The sequence below is a fragment of the Hippichthys cyanospilos genome, chromosome 18 (genome assembly GCF_059441005.1).
Source record: "Hippichthys cyanospilos isolate Australia breed blue-spotted pipefish chromosome 18, RoL_Hcya_1.0, whole genome shotgun sequence".
Taxonomy (NCBI): domain Eukaryota; kingdom Metazoa; phylum Chordata; class Actinopteri; order Syngnathiformes; family Syngnathidae; genus Hippichthys; species Hippichthys cyanospilos.
Window position 1 is genome coordinate 6,597,395 of NC_142386.1, and position 16,675 is coordinate 6,614,069.

Sequence of the window (16,675 nt, forward strand, 5' to 3'; positions counted from 1 at the left end):
CTCCCAGATCACAAACATCATTATGTGAGTGTAAACACATGTACAAATTCGTTTCAATGACCATAATCCTCCTTGCGCACAATCGGATGATTAAAACGCGTTGTGGAGAACGTAGAGTTCCCGTTTACCGGTGTTACGTGAATATAGCACGCTCACTACGGTGTCTCAGAGAGACCAAATGCCGAGCGAGCCAATACAAATACAGTAAAGCGGGAACCTACAAACGTGAGCGAATGTGTCAAAACCGATCAGTTACCCCAGGCTTCCGCGGACATAAAGAAGATGAAAACACAACTCTTACCTGCCAAGTTGAATGCGGGACGGCGATCCAGGTACACAAGGCTTAACAACAATCACCACAAGGCATGCAGCGGGCCATCTGCGATGCAAGGAAGACACAGTAAGATAAATACTTGTTTTTCGATGTTTTTGCTGGATTTTTAGTTTGGGTTTAGTGGATGTGTAGGATAACTATGTTGCTTTTGTTTGCGACAGTTTTCATCCTCCCTCCCTCCATAACCAAAAGAAACATGACTGCCCTCATTTGAGTGTCACTCCCCATGTAATATAAAAAGCGATTACCAGACCTAGAAAAATATATTTTTTTATTGCCTCTTTTTGGTTGGAGTATTTTGGCAGCATCTCTTTGCTCCTCAATCATTCCCACATCCCAACGTCTGTCTGGTTAGGCTCATGTTTTCCTCAACAAATTGAGAGCATTGGCCACAAACAATGCAGAAGCATAGGTTGGCAAATAGGCACCTTTATTTTGATTGACAATCATTTCAGGTCAAAAAGTGGTCGCATAATACTGCTGTGTTGTTGTGAAGCACCTGGTTGCTTTCATAGGCAGCAAAGAGGTCCCCTACCGAAGCAACATCCACCAAAGATGCATTTTGAGGTAGCTTTCAGAAAAATGCATTTGCAGTTAAAAAATAATCATAATCAAGGCAGTTTCATCGCACACTATGATCACGGCACCTGATGAATTCCCCTAATACATAAACGTCATGTTAGTATATTGCTATTGTTATTTAATCGGTCTGCATTGACTGTACTATAAACTATGCTGTCGTCTGTTTTAAAAATGAATGTGCAGAATCAATTCCAGACAGGCTGGAGGGAGGCACATAGTTTTTCGAATGTCACCATCAAAGAGGGAAAAAAACAATCATCTTAGAAATGGGTATGCTGTGCGCACAGTTGCCATAAAGATTGCTTCACATTTGGTCCAGTAAAATTAGCAGCTGCCGAATCGATGCGCTTTAAATGGTCCGAGACTTAAAGCTAACGACGTGGGCCTTCAAATGCTTGTGGCTCAGTGGCAAATGAGCAAATTCAGTTAGCTCTTGAGAAACATGCGGTCGACTCAAGTGCGTCACCTGCCGGCCGTTAGAATGAATGAAATATGAAGGCACTTTGCGTGGGCTTCTCACTGCATTATTAGCTGCCTTCAAAAGACTCGCAAACTCAGTTTATGTCTGTGCTGCATCAAGTGTTGCACAAAAAGGAGAAGAAAAAAACACTACAAACGCACTCTTCTCAATCGCCGTTGCAAACAATTCAGAACATCTATGGGTCACAAAATTGGTGAATTATGTTTTGCTGAAAGCTGTCATGAGCTACAGCCCATCAAAATCAAATCAATCGATTAATCGACAACTAAACAATTACGAAATAAAGCATCAATCATTTTAATAACGAGGTAAACTTTTAGAGCTATTGTTACAATTGAAACCCTCAAATTTCAGCCTCTCATCTAATTATTCCAGTAGTCGTCCCTGCTGTTGTTTATCTTTTGCTTTGCTTTGACATTTGATTTCACTTTTGGAAAACGATGACTCAACCAGTGAGTGAATCCGTTTCAAAAAGTCAAGTGAGTGCAGCATTAATCACTTACTGTAAGTGTAAGATGGCTTCATGTTTGATTTGTTTTTAGCACTAAACAATACAAAATAAATAATAACTCAAAATGAGAAAACACTTGAGTGAAATAAGGTTACGCGAATGTTCGATTAGTTGATTCTAAAAGTACATGACGGTGACGGCCACGCAGCAACGACAAAAGGGGGACCGCGTCGGCACTGAACTTGACTCATTTGACTGTCAAAAAAAGTGGGCCCCAAAATATAATCCGGCAGGCCTGGAATGACCCCTGCACTGCGAGTTTAAGACCACCGCTCCGCCACTAATGTCAGTTTGATCGCTCCTTCTTTTGAGGGGCAGAAAGCGGCAAAGTGGAGGTTTTCACGGCAAGTCCAGCATGCCGTTGTCTCGCAGAGCTTCCTGCGTCCTGTCGTAGACGACGGCGATAGCCCGGACCAGGCGTCGCAGAACTTTGCTCAGCCCCTCCTGATCGCGCACACACAGCAGCCTGAAGAAGAATCCTCTGTCGGGCATGGCCACGAAGGCCAGCGCGGCGGCCCTGCGCACGAACCACGAGTGGTGTTCGGCCAGGCTGATCTCGTAGGCCTGCCGGCACAGCTCCGACGGGCTCCCGGGCCGACCCGCCGCCGCCGGGATCTCCGACAGCTTGTCCAGGAAGAGCCTGAGCCAGAGCAGGGCCCTGTGCAGGCGCAGGAGAGTGCGGCAGCCCGAGTCCGTCGGTCGCTCAAAGTCCACCGAGCCTTCTTCCAGCTCGGCCCGGATCATGGAGCGTACCGAGCGGTAAGCGCCGCCGTGTCGAGCGCCGGGGCGCCGGTCCGCCGCCTCGGCTTCGGGGCCGGCTTCGGCCGCCCGGGCCAGTTCCCGGATGATGGAGGTTTTGCTCTGGATTTCGTTGGATATCAGGCCCACCATGGGACCCAGAGCCTCCATAAACCTGCGCGACAATTAGTTTCCGCCCCGAATGAGAAGGTTGCCGGCGACGCCGCGCTAAGGCCTCGAGCCGATCTTCCTACTTGACGAGTTCGTCCCAGCTGGACAGGTAAGGCTGCAGCAGCACGTCCGAAGTCGGGGCGGCCGACGCCAGCAGCTGGGCAAGCAGCACAGACGCCTGGAAGCGTTGTCCGGGGCACTCCTCCGTCCCTTCCCCGGCGCTGCTGTTTGCCGGATGCCCTTGCTGATGGGGGGGTCAAATGACAAAGGTCAAGCAACATTGAATGCCTCCCCATCAAACGAAAGCGTCATTACCAGCTCACTGAGCACGTACCTCCTTTGCTCGATTGTAACCTTTAAGACAAGCGTCCCAGTGGTAATCCAAAGCCCCGTCTGCATTAGCCGCAGGCCAAATCAACGAGGACGTCGGCAGCCGATTTCCACGGAAAACAAAAAAACACCGCAACGAATTTGAACTTGGATGGTCAATGACGGGTTAAATTATAAATCACACACACACACGCACACACACGATCCGAGAATAGGTTTCTTTTCCTGTAGAATACAACTGCTGAATAAAATAACTAAATTAGACTCACTACAGGCATAGAAACAAACTTAACTTGTAAAGGTTAGATCAGTGGCCCCCAAACTTTTTATCCACTACAGACCTCGATAAAACTTTTTAGGCTGCCGCCATTTGTGAGCTCATCTGATTCGGTAACAAAAAGGTTAAGCAGCGGTTTCAAATATACGGAGATAAGATATGAGATGACGTGAGATAAACTAGATTTATTGTTAGGAATACTTCAAGCGCTTAAGTCTGCAATGTTTACGTACCAAGATCTTATTTTGAAGTGTGTGCTTTTAATCTGAAAAGCTGTAGGTATTTCAATTTCCTTGTTTACGTCGTTCTCCGTCATTCAGCTCAGCAGTGTTCGCGTTAACCGAGGCTGTTACCGCATTGTTTTCGATAAAAGCAGCTTGCAGACTGAGTCTGAGTCCATACTTTTTCACGCCCAAGGGCATAAAGATTAGATTTATTCTGTTTTAATAATTCGTCAGGTGTTTTAGTTTGTTGTGTTTACTCGTGTCAGGTTTTGACATGTATACAATACTTTTAATCTGAAAGGCCGCGCTATATTTCCGTTTTCTGTTTCACTTCCGAAGCTGATTGGCTATCCCGCGTCGCTCTAAACACGTCGTAGTTGTCGCCCTGTTGCCCCATCTGGCAACCTGCGTTGGCTCCAATTCAAATGCGTCGCTTTTTAACCCGTACGTCGTCGGTCTGAAGGAAGCTTTTTTTCTTTTCTTTTTTTCTTTTCGCAAGCCACTGGAACTATTGGTTGCAGACACATGGTATACTCTCTTTATTGCAGGCATGTTCAAAGCCGATCCTCGAGGGCCGCCAATTCTGCATGTTTTTGATGTTTTCGTCGTCCCCTGAAGCTGATTCAAATTATTAGTATCGTTGTCAGACTTCCGGTGAGATTGCTGATGAGGTGACCATTTGAATCCAGTGTGTTGGAAAGATAGAAACCTCAAAAACATGCAGGATAGGCGGCCCTCGAGGATCGGCTTTGGACATGCCTGCTTAACGGTAATTCACGCATGTCATGTGGTAAATCACAACCGGATGTCGAACAGTATGGAATTGAAGTGAAGATATCCAGTTTTGACTAATTCGTTTCAAAAATATTTTTTGCCTATAGTAAAATGTTGAGCTAAAAATGCACACCTTTTTTTCAATCAATCAATATCATTCAAGTTTTGTAATAAATGAGAATAGTCTGTCAATGTTTTGAGCGGCTTTCAAAAAGGGAGAGCTAAGTTGATATCAAATGTCAAACAACTTAAGAGTTTTTGCCACAAAGCTGCCATTGACTTTCGATCGATCGGCCGAGTCATCCGCGAACGAAAAATTGAGCCTTCCGACCCGTCTCGTGCTTTTTCTTGCTTCTTAACCACTGGGCGGTTCAAACAAGAGGTCACAAGGTCTCCTTTGACATCGGAAGAAAAATGAATTCGACGTAAATGACAATTTTCTCACAATACAAAGCTGGCACGTGTCTGAAAACCGGCCAAAGATATTTGACTCGCATAAACAAATTGTTGGCGGGCGGCAAATGGATCTGCTTTTTGAGGTTACCAATTATATTGCTTGGCCCATAAAGGCCTTAAGCTACATGGCACATTTCTCCCCCGGCACGCCAATTGAATCAAACGCTTATTTGTGAAGAAATACGCCCCGAGGCGAGCTTGCGCTTCACAGCCACTACCACACGTGACACATTCATGATTCAGAGTAGACCATAAACATTCCCTCCCTCCTTCCGCGGGTTGATGAGTCCAAGGCATAATACACAAGAGAGGGAGAAAAGGACTCACTGAGCCAAAGGGTGCCGAAGAAAAGCAGCAGAACCAAGACAGCCAAGGCGGCCTTGCTCTTCACGCCCATCTCCAAGTCCGCTCGCTTCGCCGTCCTTTCTCTCGGGTGTCTCGCACAAGTGCTTGTCCCCGCGCTCTCCCCTTTGCCTCGCAAGCCCCCCCGCCCCACCCGCCCTTTGCCCTCCAACCTTTCCTACTCCTCCCCAAAGCCTCGGACCGATCCAAAGTTGTTTCCAGCTCTGCTCTGGCTCAAAGCCAGCCGGCGCCCGTGCCGATTCTGACGCCGCCACTCGCACTTGCCTTTGCTCTCATTCACGTGTCCTCCCTCACCGCCTTTGTGTCCCAGTCGTCGAGCGAGCTGCTCTTGATCAACGCGAGAGGGTCCACAGATCAGCGGCGCTCGGCTGATAAAGCCGAGATGACGTGTGTCCCCCCCCCCATCGCTCTTCTTCTCGCTCCACATGCGTTTCGGTACGTGTGTGCTATATTCCTGAGTAAACACTAACTGCTTCTCCTCCCACCACCACCCTCCCTATTCTTACTCCCCCCTCCACCCCGCTCATTCACACACGCACCATTAAGGGCACTACAGTCTCCAACGTACGTATATCACGTGGTGGAAAACATTAAGTCCGAAGCTCAACAGGAAACACGTAACCAGTCCCCGTAGGAAAGCTAAACTTTCAATACTTTGCGTGTCCGTTATCTTGTACAGTATAACAAATCAAACGAAGCTGTTGGCGAATGGGCTATCGGTGAGATGTGAAGAGGCTATCTGCAGGTATCAGCCTATCAAATTAAAAGCTTTTGACTGCTGAGACAGGAATCGCACATTTTCAAATTAAGAGCAAATTGATTGATGGCTTGCTAAATTGTGACTGCTTTCAAGTGAAAAATATGCATACAGCCCTTAATCGCAAACGATTCTCTTTGCGAATCCGTGACAGCATCTTCCGAACCAAGCTCCCAGAAAGGCACCGAAAGGAAGAACTCCAGAATGACTGAAGAAACTGGAGGTTTTATTTTGGGGCGCCGTTTCATTCGGATGTAGCCGATTTTTTTTGGTCTTAGTAACCCTAAGCGCAACCAAGCGAACCTCTCCAATGAAGCCGGTCCAATGTGAGACGTGGCCTCAAACGGGGGATATGGAGCTTCACTTCCTACGGCCATTTTGTCCACGAGCGGCTTTTGCCTCCTTAACCCTGGGGAATGCAAGAGACGGGCGCTGACCTCGACCCATTCAAGCAGAAGCACGTGCCCCTTCCTCATGACGGGCCTTACAATGCCATTCATTGGCGCGAAGAGCGGCAAAAAAGCCAAAGCGTGCTGGGAGGGGCCGCTCATGCGCCTTTTCTCCCACGCAAACGACGGGGAGGCCCCGACCAGCGGGAAACATGTGACCGTCTAAGAAGCCTCCAGCTCTTTGACTCTGCTTAGCAACCGCTGTGATTTACGCCCCGTATCAGCAATAAACATACGTTATACATCAAGGCTAAAAGGAAGCGGCTGTTGTGCCTTGCGCAATGCAACAAACGTGGAAAATGTGCTCCAAAAGCCTTCTAGCCGAGGTTCGCCTATTGCCGAGGAGCGGGAAAGGGGGCGTTTCATCAATCGCTCACCCGAGTGGGTTTATGCCGCCCTGTGGCGGCACAGCATTACTCGAGTGAGAAAAACATCTCCAGTTTCAAAACATTTAAGCGCGCTGCAGCACAAGTTACATGCTGGGTGCATCACCTTGGCTTTCTCCGTCATTGTTTTACGACGGACACCAGATAGTGACCACGAGATGTTGAAAAGATGAAATCAGATCTAAGAAAAAAAAGAAACACACACTTGGTTTCCTCCAGCGAGAAGCCTCAAACAAGATGTTCAGGGGTGGCTAGTCATCTACAGAATAGCATTGGTGAGGTCAAAGGTGACTGACTTTGGATCTGAGCTAGAGACCTGCTTGTTTTAGTTCTTGCTGAAGAAAAAAAAACTGCATAACTTTGCAAAAAACATCCTGGAAAACACACAAAGTTCTCAAATTTGGTCTCCCCAGCGAGAAGCCATGAACAAGATGTTCAGGGGTGGCTAGTCATCTACAGGATAGCATTGGTGAGGTCAAAGGTGACTGACTTTGGATCTGAGCTAGAGACCTGCTTGTTTTAGTTCTTGCTGAAGAAAAAACTGCATAACTTTGCAAAAATACATCCTGGAAAACACACAAAGTTCTCAAATTTGGGCATATTTCCAATACTGTTTAGCGATAGAGCCAAAAGTCCTCTCAATACATTTCATTAAATTCAACCGCCATGTTTTTTTTTTTTTTTTTTTAACAGCCTGTAAGTTGTGCTTCTCATTCCTCAATCGAGGCATCATTTGATTTGGTTATTTATTTCATTGTAGTGGTCTCACCTAAAGAGGAAAAAAATTGCAGCACGGATTTTCCAAACGGCAGGTTTATATTGTATTCATAATATTGTCGCATTTTTTGCCTCACGGATGCCGTTGTCCGTAGCACGTTGGCTAGCTTAGATAGGATTGGCAGCCTCAAGAAAACAAGTGTGTTCCCTGCGAAAGATTATTGTTTGCTTGGATGGACGCAAGCTTTTTCTCACTTGCCTTGTGTCAGCTCCAGTGACCTGAAGGAAGCTCATCTCTCTTGCACAAATTGTATATTTAGAAGTACATCACATAGTGCGCAACTCACATGGCACATTCCAAAAATCAGCCTCTTGCCCTTGTAGCCGCAGAGTGACTGACACGACTCTTATTACTCACGGCGCTAATTATAATAGCCAGTGCGGTCTGTGGAACTGAATGCGTCAGGTCTGGCCAGTTTCCTACGTGCACGTTTGCTACTTCTTTACAATTGTTGATAACGTACAAAGTAACGAAATGTAACTTGATGAGGAGCTCCAGCTGCAGCTCTTTAAGCCATCTGCTTTTGGGCTCTGCGAACAGCGTCTGACTCGCTCGCAAAGCGGCCAGGCTCCTGAGTGTCTATTTCAATACGCCGGCGGGCCCTCGTCGCCCGTGGGCTATCCGCGGCGCGCAGCTGCACGGACGCCGCGCCCGTTCTTGCCTTGTTGGTGGGCGAGAGAGCCCAAAGTGACCCATAGAGAAATCATGCTCACTTGCATGCTCGTCCCTTGTAGGCCAGGGGTGCGCAATCCCCCCCAATCCGGAGCTTCTTGCTCCCTTTGAGGCGAAAGCGATCACGTCGACTATCGAGAGGAACTTCAAAATAAAAGCCCACCAAGTTATGGTACAGTTTGTTTTGAAGAAATGACTGGCGTTCTCGCAACGGTTGCCTGCTTTGCTATAAATGGAGGAGGTTGGCAGGCAGCACATAGGACGTAAAATACTGTGTGGAGTTTGCATGTTCTCCCCGAGCCTGCGTGGGTTCTCTCCGGGCACTCTGTCTTGCTCCTTCATTTCACATAATAAATTGTCCTTAGGTGTGGTTGGGTCTCTGTGTGGCCTGCAATTGGCTGGCAACCAGTTCAGGGTGTCTCCCGCCTACTGCCCAAAGTCAGATGGGATAGGCACCAACAAGCTTGCAACACTTAGAAAAAGTTGGGTGGATGCCTACGTTGAATCGAAAACATTCTGAATATCAAACATCGACTCCAGTATTAATTTGCAAATCGCACTAAAAAAAAGGGTGTGTTGAATCCAAACAAATTTTGTTTTGCCAGGTGATTGTATGCAATAAAAATATCTGGATTGGGTATATATATTTTTTAACTCATTCACTGCCATTGACGACTGTAGACGTCAGAGGTCTCTTTTAATGCCATGCGTTAAAGGAAAGATGACCTGCCGGCTGTTTTCGAGCATTCTCATTTTTTCCATTACATTTTCACAGTCTCCTTGATCAAATCAGAGCTGCCTAAACCTTTTTCCCCACCAAAAACAATAACCATTATAACGGTAAATAATAGTTGACCTCAGTGGCTCTCCTCAGTAGGGTTTCAGTTTGAATGAAGTACTCCTTATTTTTCAAAGTCAGCAAGCGCCACGGCAGAAGGACGAAGGAGCCGCATCCGGCTCTGGAGCCGTGGCTTGCGCACCCCTGGTCCAGTAGGACGACGGGAAAACAAAAGCGCAACTGCTCCGCCTTGTATCTCGCAACTTGCAATAGTTTAACATAGCTAAACAAAGTAACCGGTTGGCTAACTTCATATGATGCAGTGTAGTTTGACAGCATCCAGCACAACCGACTCTCTGTGATATTTTCAAATAGAGCTCTTGAATTTGAAATCAATATGTTGGCGTCAGTCCATATAGTTGGCCGCTAATGATCCTAATGATTATTATTGCGGGGGACTGGACTGTGACTTGACATCCTGCTTTAGTGCGCACAGCTGTTGCGAAATCTGAGTCGGCGGATAGCGACAGCCGGGGTGGGCGCAGTCCAAGGCTTTGCTGGTGGGGGGGGGGACCCCCCCACCCCACCTCCCGTCACACTTTATGCTCCAATACAGTTCACTACAGAGAGGAGGTCCCCCAGCATGATGGCAGCATGCACTTTGAAACAATTTCTCGGAATCGGCCTTCTTCTGGCCACTGCGCTTCTGCAAGGTAAGCGAGCTCATGATTGTTGGTGAAGGTTTCCGTCCGTGACGTGCACTCTCCAGATGACGTTTCAGAGAGCAACGGCGACTATATCTCACCGTGTTGGCTGTCGCACCGATGCGCACGTCGGAGTGGATCGGGGAGCAAACTTGACGGCACTCTTAAGTAGAGTAGCAATCCATCCGTCTGTTTTGTAAAGCGCTGACCGAAGGGGGAAAAAAAAAGCAAAGCCAACCAAGCTCTTGGACCGGTGGCCAGTCACTGGAATTAGGCATGGCCCTTGAGTGGGAATCGCTCCCTCACTAACGACAAATTGTAGCCATGCGAGCCACTGCTAATGGAAAATGCAAACAAAAGTACTGCTGTCAAGAGATTCAAAAAATTATTTTGAAATATGTCATTAGTAAAATGTTATTCCAATACTTCATTGAAAGACAAATGCATTTGCAACCATTTACATTCTGCTGTTCATTATTTGAGACTAATCCCAACAAGTACTGATTGCGACCTTTAATTTTGTTGTTGTCCAGCCAAACAGTAAATAACATTAAAATCCGTTCTGTCCGTCGCAGATTTGCTCAAACGTGGGGTGTTTGCTCTGGCTAGCATCTCTGTTGCTATTGTTATCAGTCGCAGCTTGGGGCTTTGCGTTGATGCGGTAGGCCAAACTCGAGCTGCATCTGTGGCTAGAAAACGTCTTCTTACAAAGAACACATGCCGCTTTACCTTTATCAAAGGCGCTGTCGGGGCATTTTTAAAAAACTTTCCATTCATTAGACTCGGTATTGCCACGTCTTCCTAACTTTGCTCCCACCCACAACTGGAGCCTACCAGGTTTTGCCAAACTCAATGACAGCAAATTCGCCTCCATTTCAGAGTGGGATTGGCTTTTGTTGTCCAACCCGCAACAAACTCAAGCATAAAATGCAAATGCAATCATTACATTTTGTCACTTTCATATGTTTTTGTGCATTTAATTGCCATTTTTGCTTAAGGGCATACAATAAGTTAGCTTATCAGTAGCACCTCAGCTTGAATATTAGCATACTGTATGCTAGCTTCTCCCATTCTAAAACAAACATTGTACAGTTGCGCTAGCTGTAACCACTTGTTCATCAATTTTAAGTACATTGTTACATATTTAATCAATGAACAATGCATTTGATTGTTTATAGAAATATTTTTGGTCCAGATGCATTTTTATTTCATTGCATGTTATAGAATGAAGGCATGGTGTCGTACTGGAATGTCTGCTGTCAACAGCTCAATAGTGTACTACTCTCATAACTAGATAAACAAAACATAAACACGTTTTTACTTTCCGCTGAACTATTCATTTCAATTGAAATCAATTCACGAATGCTTCTGTGGTTGAATATCATTGGCGGGACGTGTTTTTTTGTTTTTTTTGTTTTTGTTTTAAGGATTGGAAGAGATTTGCGAGTGGGATTCAAGCAGCGGGCTGGGAAGGAGGCCAAGGAGAATGAACACTTGAGGATGACATAGCTTCCTGTCTTGAGCATAACATTGAGCGGAATTCTCGAGTTGAACTTGAGCTGAAGCAGATGTCGCTCATTTAGTTTCCGTACAGTTAGAGGAGCAGCTGCACATACAAACCTGATATTAAATCAAACGTCAAATAGAACTTTATTAAGCAGCTGCCCTGTGAGCTGTGCAGGGGGTGACATTAGAAGTCTTTTTTTTTTTTTTTTTATAAACACAATCCACACTTGTATTCAGATTGAGATATTCTCACGTGAGGTTTTCAGTGTTCATCTGTGGTGTAATCTGAGCTAAGATTGTGACAGCTGTGAGAGAAGAGGCAATGGCTCACAAATAACCTCTGGCGCTCTTTCCTTTGGCATTTGGAGAAATTTGGGCTTTTTGTGAATGAGGGCATGGTCAAACAGCACTTGAGAGGCTGCTTCCATGACACAATCAAGCAACTGTGTCTGTAAATGCCACCCAACATTGGACTTGTTTTCACAGAAATGTTATAGCGTTTTCACACAAACTGATGGCGGCATTCAGCCGCACTTTTCTGCTTTGGCGCGTTCTCAACGTCCGAATGAAAATATAATGGCGCGACTCGACCGACAATGTTTCCCTTTGTTTCTCTTGGTCTTTGCAGTCGGGGCTAATGAAGAGACGCAGTTGATCGGAGGCTTGTTCGAGAACTATAACAAGAACATTCGTCCGGTGGTTCATCCTGAGGACAAATTGCAGGTTCAGATCAAGCTGACTCTCACCAACCTCATCTCTCTGGTGAGAGAGGCGCTCGCTCGACTGCACAGGAGGACTAAAAGCATCTAGCGTAGGGTGACCACATGTGCAAATTTAAGGCAAGTTTGCTGAAATTGAAAGATGCAAGTCACATCTTTGAACACGGCAAATGGAATTGCTCATCAATCTGAGATAACATGAGCCCACAGTGGCACACAAAAAACAAGTGTAGTTCCGCTATAAAGTGACAGTAAATTCCTTGAGGGAAAAGCCAGTCCCAGGACGTCTGGTCACCCTAATCTAGCAGAAAACGAGCAATGTGTGATGAAATGAAAAATGATCCCGACTGTGTTTCTTGACTGGTTCAATAGAACGAAAAGGAAGAGACTCTGACAACCAATGTGTGGATTGAAATAGTGAGTTGAATCTTTTGCGTTCCATTCCCTTGGCGTGCTGTTCACCCCTCGGCCAAGTCAAAAGATGTGAAAATGTCCCCTACAGCAATGGGTCGATTATCGCCTCGCGTGGAATACGTCCGAGCACTACGGCATCGACGTGATCCGCATCCCTTGCAAATCCGTGTGGCTCCCCGATATCGTCCTTGAAAACAAGTAAGAGTGAGCCGCTCCGTTTCTACAGCGTGGAACTTCTTTCAGCAGCCTTCTTGAAACGTCACTTCCGTTCTTGACCCCGCAGCATCGACGGCAAGTTCGATGTGGCTTACTACGCCAATGTCCTGATTTCGTACGACGGCTCCATCTATTGGCTTCCTCCCGCTATCTATCGCAGCACGTGCGCCATCGAGATCACCTATTTCCCTTTTGATTATCAAAACTGCACGCTGGCATTCAGGTAAGACACGAGTCACAACTGGATCAATGGCAAACCCCCACACCGAATCGTTCACATCTGAATGTCTCTGATGTCGGTAGATCGCAGACCTACAGTGCCAACGAAGTGGACCTCATTTTAGCTGTTGACGCAGAAACGGGCACAACTATTGAGTGGGTGGAAATTGACCCTCAGGCTTTCACTGGTAACCAAACGCCTTGCATTCTGGATTCCCGCGCACTCTTTTAAAAACAAACAAAAAAAAACCGCATGGACCAGTGAGCTGTATGTCTGCCAAATATATACGTATGCATATCTGTATATCTATATACGCATATGTATGCGAATATACTGTATACATACTGTATACTGTATAATGTATACATGTGTTAGTGTGTAAGTTATGCATGCAAATCTATCTACATTTGAAGCGTTTTCAGAAAATCAAACTGCTGTCTCCAAAAATAAAAAATGATATTTTGGTTTATTCTACTTCTACAATGAACTCCCCTTTGAATTGTGTATAGTACCAGTTGTTGAATTACGCATAATAAGAGGTACTTTAAGAACCAGTAATGACCACATTACAACAATTTGAATATAGCCAAGTTGAAATGCCTTGTTTGGAGGAAAACCTGTTTTAGGTTTTGACACGTTCATCTTCCAAATGTGCGCATCGTCTATTAATCCCAAATTTCCATACACTTTGATTGTAATTTGAATCTTTTGGTTGCTTGGAAACCAAAGTTGAGGCCCTAAAGAGGTTGTTGTAGAAATTCCAAAATGGACCTTGTCAAAAGTTGTATTTTTGTGATCAATAATTCAATACTAATCCCCGCAACATACTGCAAGACTGTTTTTGTAAAAACTCATATAGTAGTAAATGCATATTTGTAGTTTGCGTAGCTGATGTTTTTACCTGTTAGAAAACGGCGAGTGGGCCATCGTCCATCGTCCAGCCAGAAAGATGATAGACCCGCGCTACTCCCCTGATGACCTGGAGTATCAGGAGATCAGTTTCAATCTGGTCATCCAGAGAAAGCCTCTTTTCTATGTGATCAACATCATCCTGCCCTGCTCCCTCATCTCGTCGCTGGTTGTGTTAGCATACTTTCTTCCCGCGCAAGGTAAGCGAGAAAATTTGCCACCAACGAGTAGTGCGCTGTGATTTAGTTTGAGCTCCAACTTGTGCCGCTTTCCCGGCATTGCACTTGACTTTTTTGTATAAACGACATGTGATTGCTTCTGCATAGCCGGAGGACAAAAGCTGACGGTGTCCATCTCAGTCTTGCTGGCCCAGACCGTCTTCCTCTTCCTTATCGCTCAGAAGCTCCCCGAAACATCCCTTTCTGTCCCCCTCATCGGCAAGTGAGTCAGTAAGCGGGTGTCAAGTGATATTTGAGCCCGAAACGCCAATTTTCAGTGTCCTTCTCTGATGTTTTCCTCAGGTACATCATCTTTGTCATGTGTGTGACCACGCTCATTGCTACCAATCAAATTGTGGTGTTGAACTTCTCCCTGCGGAGCCCCAGCACTCACACCATGTCTCACCAAATCAAGCACGTGAGTTTTGGAGCGCTCGGGTAGCAATCGATCACGGCTCGGCTCGCCAAGGTCACGTGATCGAACTCGGTAAACTGGTGCGCGCTGATTGGTTGTTACCTGAGCCCTGCCTGAGCATCTCACTCAAAAAAACAAAAGTTGATTCTGCTGCCAATGGTTTAAAATGTTGGTCAACTGACGTCTTTTTCCACTCATTTCCAAAAATAACAATTAAAACAATAAATCATTGGCCTCATGTACTGGCCTTTTCAAGGTAATGGTTCAATGAAGGTACAAGTTTCGCCTGTTGTCTTTTCGTAGTTTTACCACCAGAAATTAAGAATTCTAAATTACAAGAATAAAAAATTCCCATTCATGAAATTTGAAGGAATGTGCTTTAATGCTGAACTGGTCCAACCTCCCAGTTGTTCTTAAGCTGTTCCTAAGACATTCTAAAGTGGTCCTTCATTGTTTGGAAACACTCTAAATGGGTTTTGGTGTCTCAAGGGAATTTTTCATGTTCAAAACGATGACGCCCTTTGAACGAACCCTGACATGAATGTGCATTCACTACCTCTGTTTTTTTTCAATTCTCAATCTTTTTGTTAACGTGTAATGACAAGTGAAAAATGCTAAAATAGGGACCGATTCTAACGCAAATTCCTCCAGAACGTGACGTTATCTTTCTCCTTGTCTTCTCCTGCCATATGTTGAAAAAAAGTAATAGGCCTCTTTTGACAAAGTACAGTCACAGATATGCCTTCCAACTAGGAAATAAAAGTAAAAAACAAAAAAAAAGTTGAGAAAAGGAAACGCTGAAGTGCTCATGAGCCTCGACTTCCAGATGTTTTTGGAGACGGTGCCCCGCTTCCTGGGCATGTCGCCTCTGCTGGACGACGGCGAGGTGACGTCAGAGGCCAACGGCACGAGAGATCGTAGACGAGACTCCTTCGGCCTCATGCAGAGAGCCGAAGAATACGTGCTCAAACAGCCTCGCAGTGAGATGATGTTTGACAAGCAAAAAGAGAAGCACGGGTTGATGCAGGCCAACGGTGAGACGTCCGCTCGTCGCCACCATTCGTCCGAGCGCGTCTGAAATGCTGACGCCTTCCCCCCCTCCAGTAGATGGCGTTGACGCCAGCACAACAGCCAATCTGTACAAGAGTTTAGCTCAAGCCGCGCCCGAGATCAAGCAGTGCGTGGACGCCTGCAATTTCATTGCAGAGAGCACAAGGCAACAGAATGACATTGGCTCTGTAAGTGTCATTTTCACGTCGGTCAATGTCTCTCTCGCGTGATTTCTCGTTTACGCACCCCTGTTTTGATTCCAAACAGGAGATTGAAAGCTGGGTATTGATCGGGAAGATGATCGACAAGGTGTGTTTCTGGGCCGCCATTCTCCTCTTCATCATCGGCACAGTGGGCATCTTCCTAACTGGACACTTCAACAGAGCTCCCGAATGGCCATTTCCTGGAGAGAACAAAAAATATGCCCCAGAATGAAAAATAAAATAAAATAGAAGAAGAAATGCACATTTACTGAGCCTGAGACTTCCCCAAGGTTCGATGTAACTGGGCGCCGTGGTGTGAGGATGATCTCCACACAGGTCAAAGATGTAAAACATCACATCTCATACCAGCACAGCCTCTGATTTTTCAGGCAGACTTGCAACCTCAACCCCAGTGTGAGTTATTTAGTTGGACACATAATAACTGCATCGGGTTCCGTTAAAAATATTGATCATTGTCATCCTCGTGCAAATCATGCTGTTATTTTGTTGTACATTTTGAGGTATGAAGGCAATTCATTGTGAGTGTTGTATGAGGTGGATGGAACATGATTAAGTGGAAAAGTATTTATTGACACGGGGGTCTTTTTTTTTTAGACTGTATCATAACTTTGCCCTGTTTGTGTGGGCCTTTATTAAGCTCTGCATTGCCAGCATCTCTGAACAAGACTGAATTTTTCTTTGCAGTACTATGTCTTATTTGAAGAACAGGTGTGGAACTTGAGCCAGCCAATTCATCAAAACCTTATTGTTATGATTTCTTATTTATCAGAATGCTTTATAGGGGCAGGGACATTCTCTGGGAGAGCTAATGTCTTGAAGTCATTGTGCTGTGTTTTCAAAATAAATATTTAAATTCACACATTATGACCTGCTGATATACCTTTATATATACACTCACAATTGTGAACGCTTTATTTATTTACTATTTGTGCAACATTTGTTTTTCTTTTATCGATCTTGCGCAGGTTGGGCGCCTCTTGGTGGTCACAAAGGGAATTCGAACCTGAAGGGTTCGAAAA

General features: G+C 45.6%; 2 protein-coding genes across 5 annotated transcripts; one reads left to right on the top strand and one right to left on the bottom strand.

Moving 5' to 3' along the window:
* The first annotated feature begins 190 nt into the window (after positions 1–190).
* Positions 191–16,495, top strand: chrne (cholinergic receptor, nicotinic, epsilon). 3 transcript variants are annotated; one of them, XM_088440269.1, is made up of 12 exons: positions 191–400; positions 11,900–12,033; positions 12,363–12,407; positions 12,493–12,602; positions 12,688–12,843; positions 12,924–13,027; positions 13,749–13,949; positions 14,076–14,190; positions 14,271–14,385; positions 15,209–15,416; positions 15,487–15,620; positions 15,700–16,495. In XM_088440269.1, the coding sequence occupies exons 1-12, from the start codon at positions 283–285 to the stop codon at positions 15,865–15,867; spliced, it is 1,608 nt and encodes a 535-aa protein (XP_088296395.1). In that variant the 5' UTR covers positions 191–282; the 3' UTR covers positions 15,868–16,495. The 3 variants fall into 3 exon arrangements, with proteins under 3 accessions (XP_088296395.1, XP_088296396.1, XP_088296397.1); XM_088440270.1 differs by having other exon boundaries at positions 192–400; positions 15,490–15,620; XM_088440271.1 differs by lacking the exon at positions 191–400 and adding an exon at positions 9,680–9,774.
* gltpd2b (glycolipid transfer protein domain containing 2b) lies at positions 748–5,681 on the bottom strand. 2 transcript variants are annotated; one of them, XM_088440273.1, is made up of 5 exons: positions 5,206–5,681; positions 3,152–3,210; positions 2,901–3,061; positions 2,438–2,821; positions 748–2,374 (listed from the first exon to the last, which is right to left on the bottom strand). In XM_088440273.1, exons 1-5 carry the CDS (start codon positions 5,273–5,275, stop codon positions 2,248–2,250), a joined length of 801 nt encoding a protein of 266 aa, XP_088296399.1. In that variant the 5' UTR covers positions 5,276–5,681; the 3' UTR covers positions 748–2,247. The 2 variants fall into 2 exon arrangements, with proteins under 2 accessions (XP_088296399.1, XP_088296398.1); XM_088440272.1 differs by having other exon boundaries at positions 748–2,821.
* Positions 16,496–16,675: the final 180 nt, after the last annotated feature.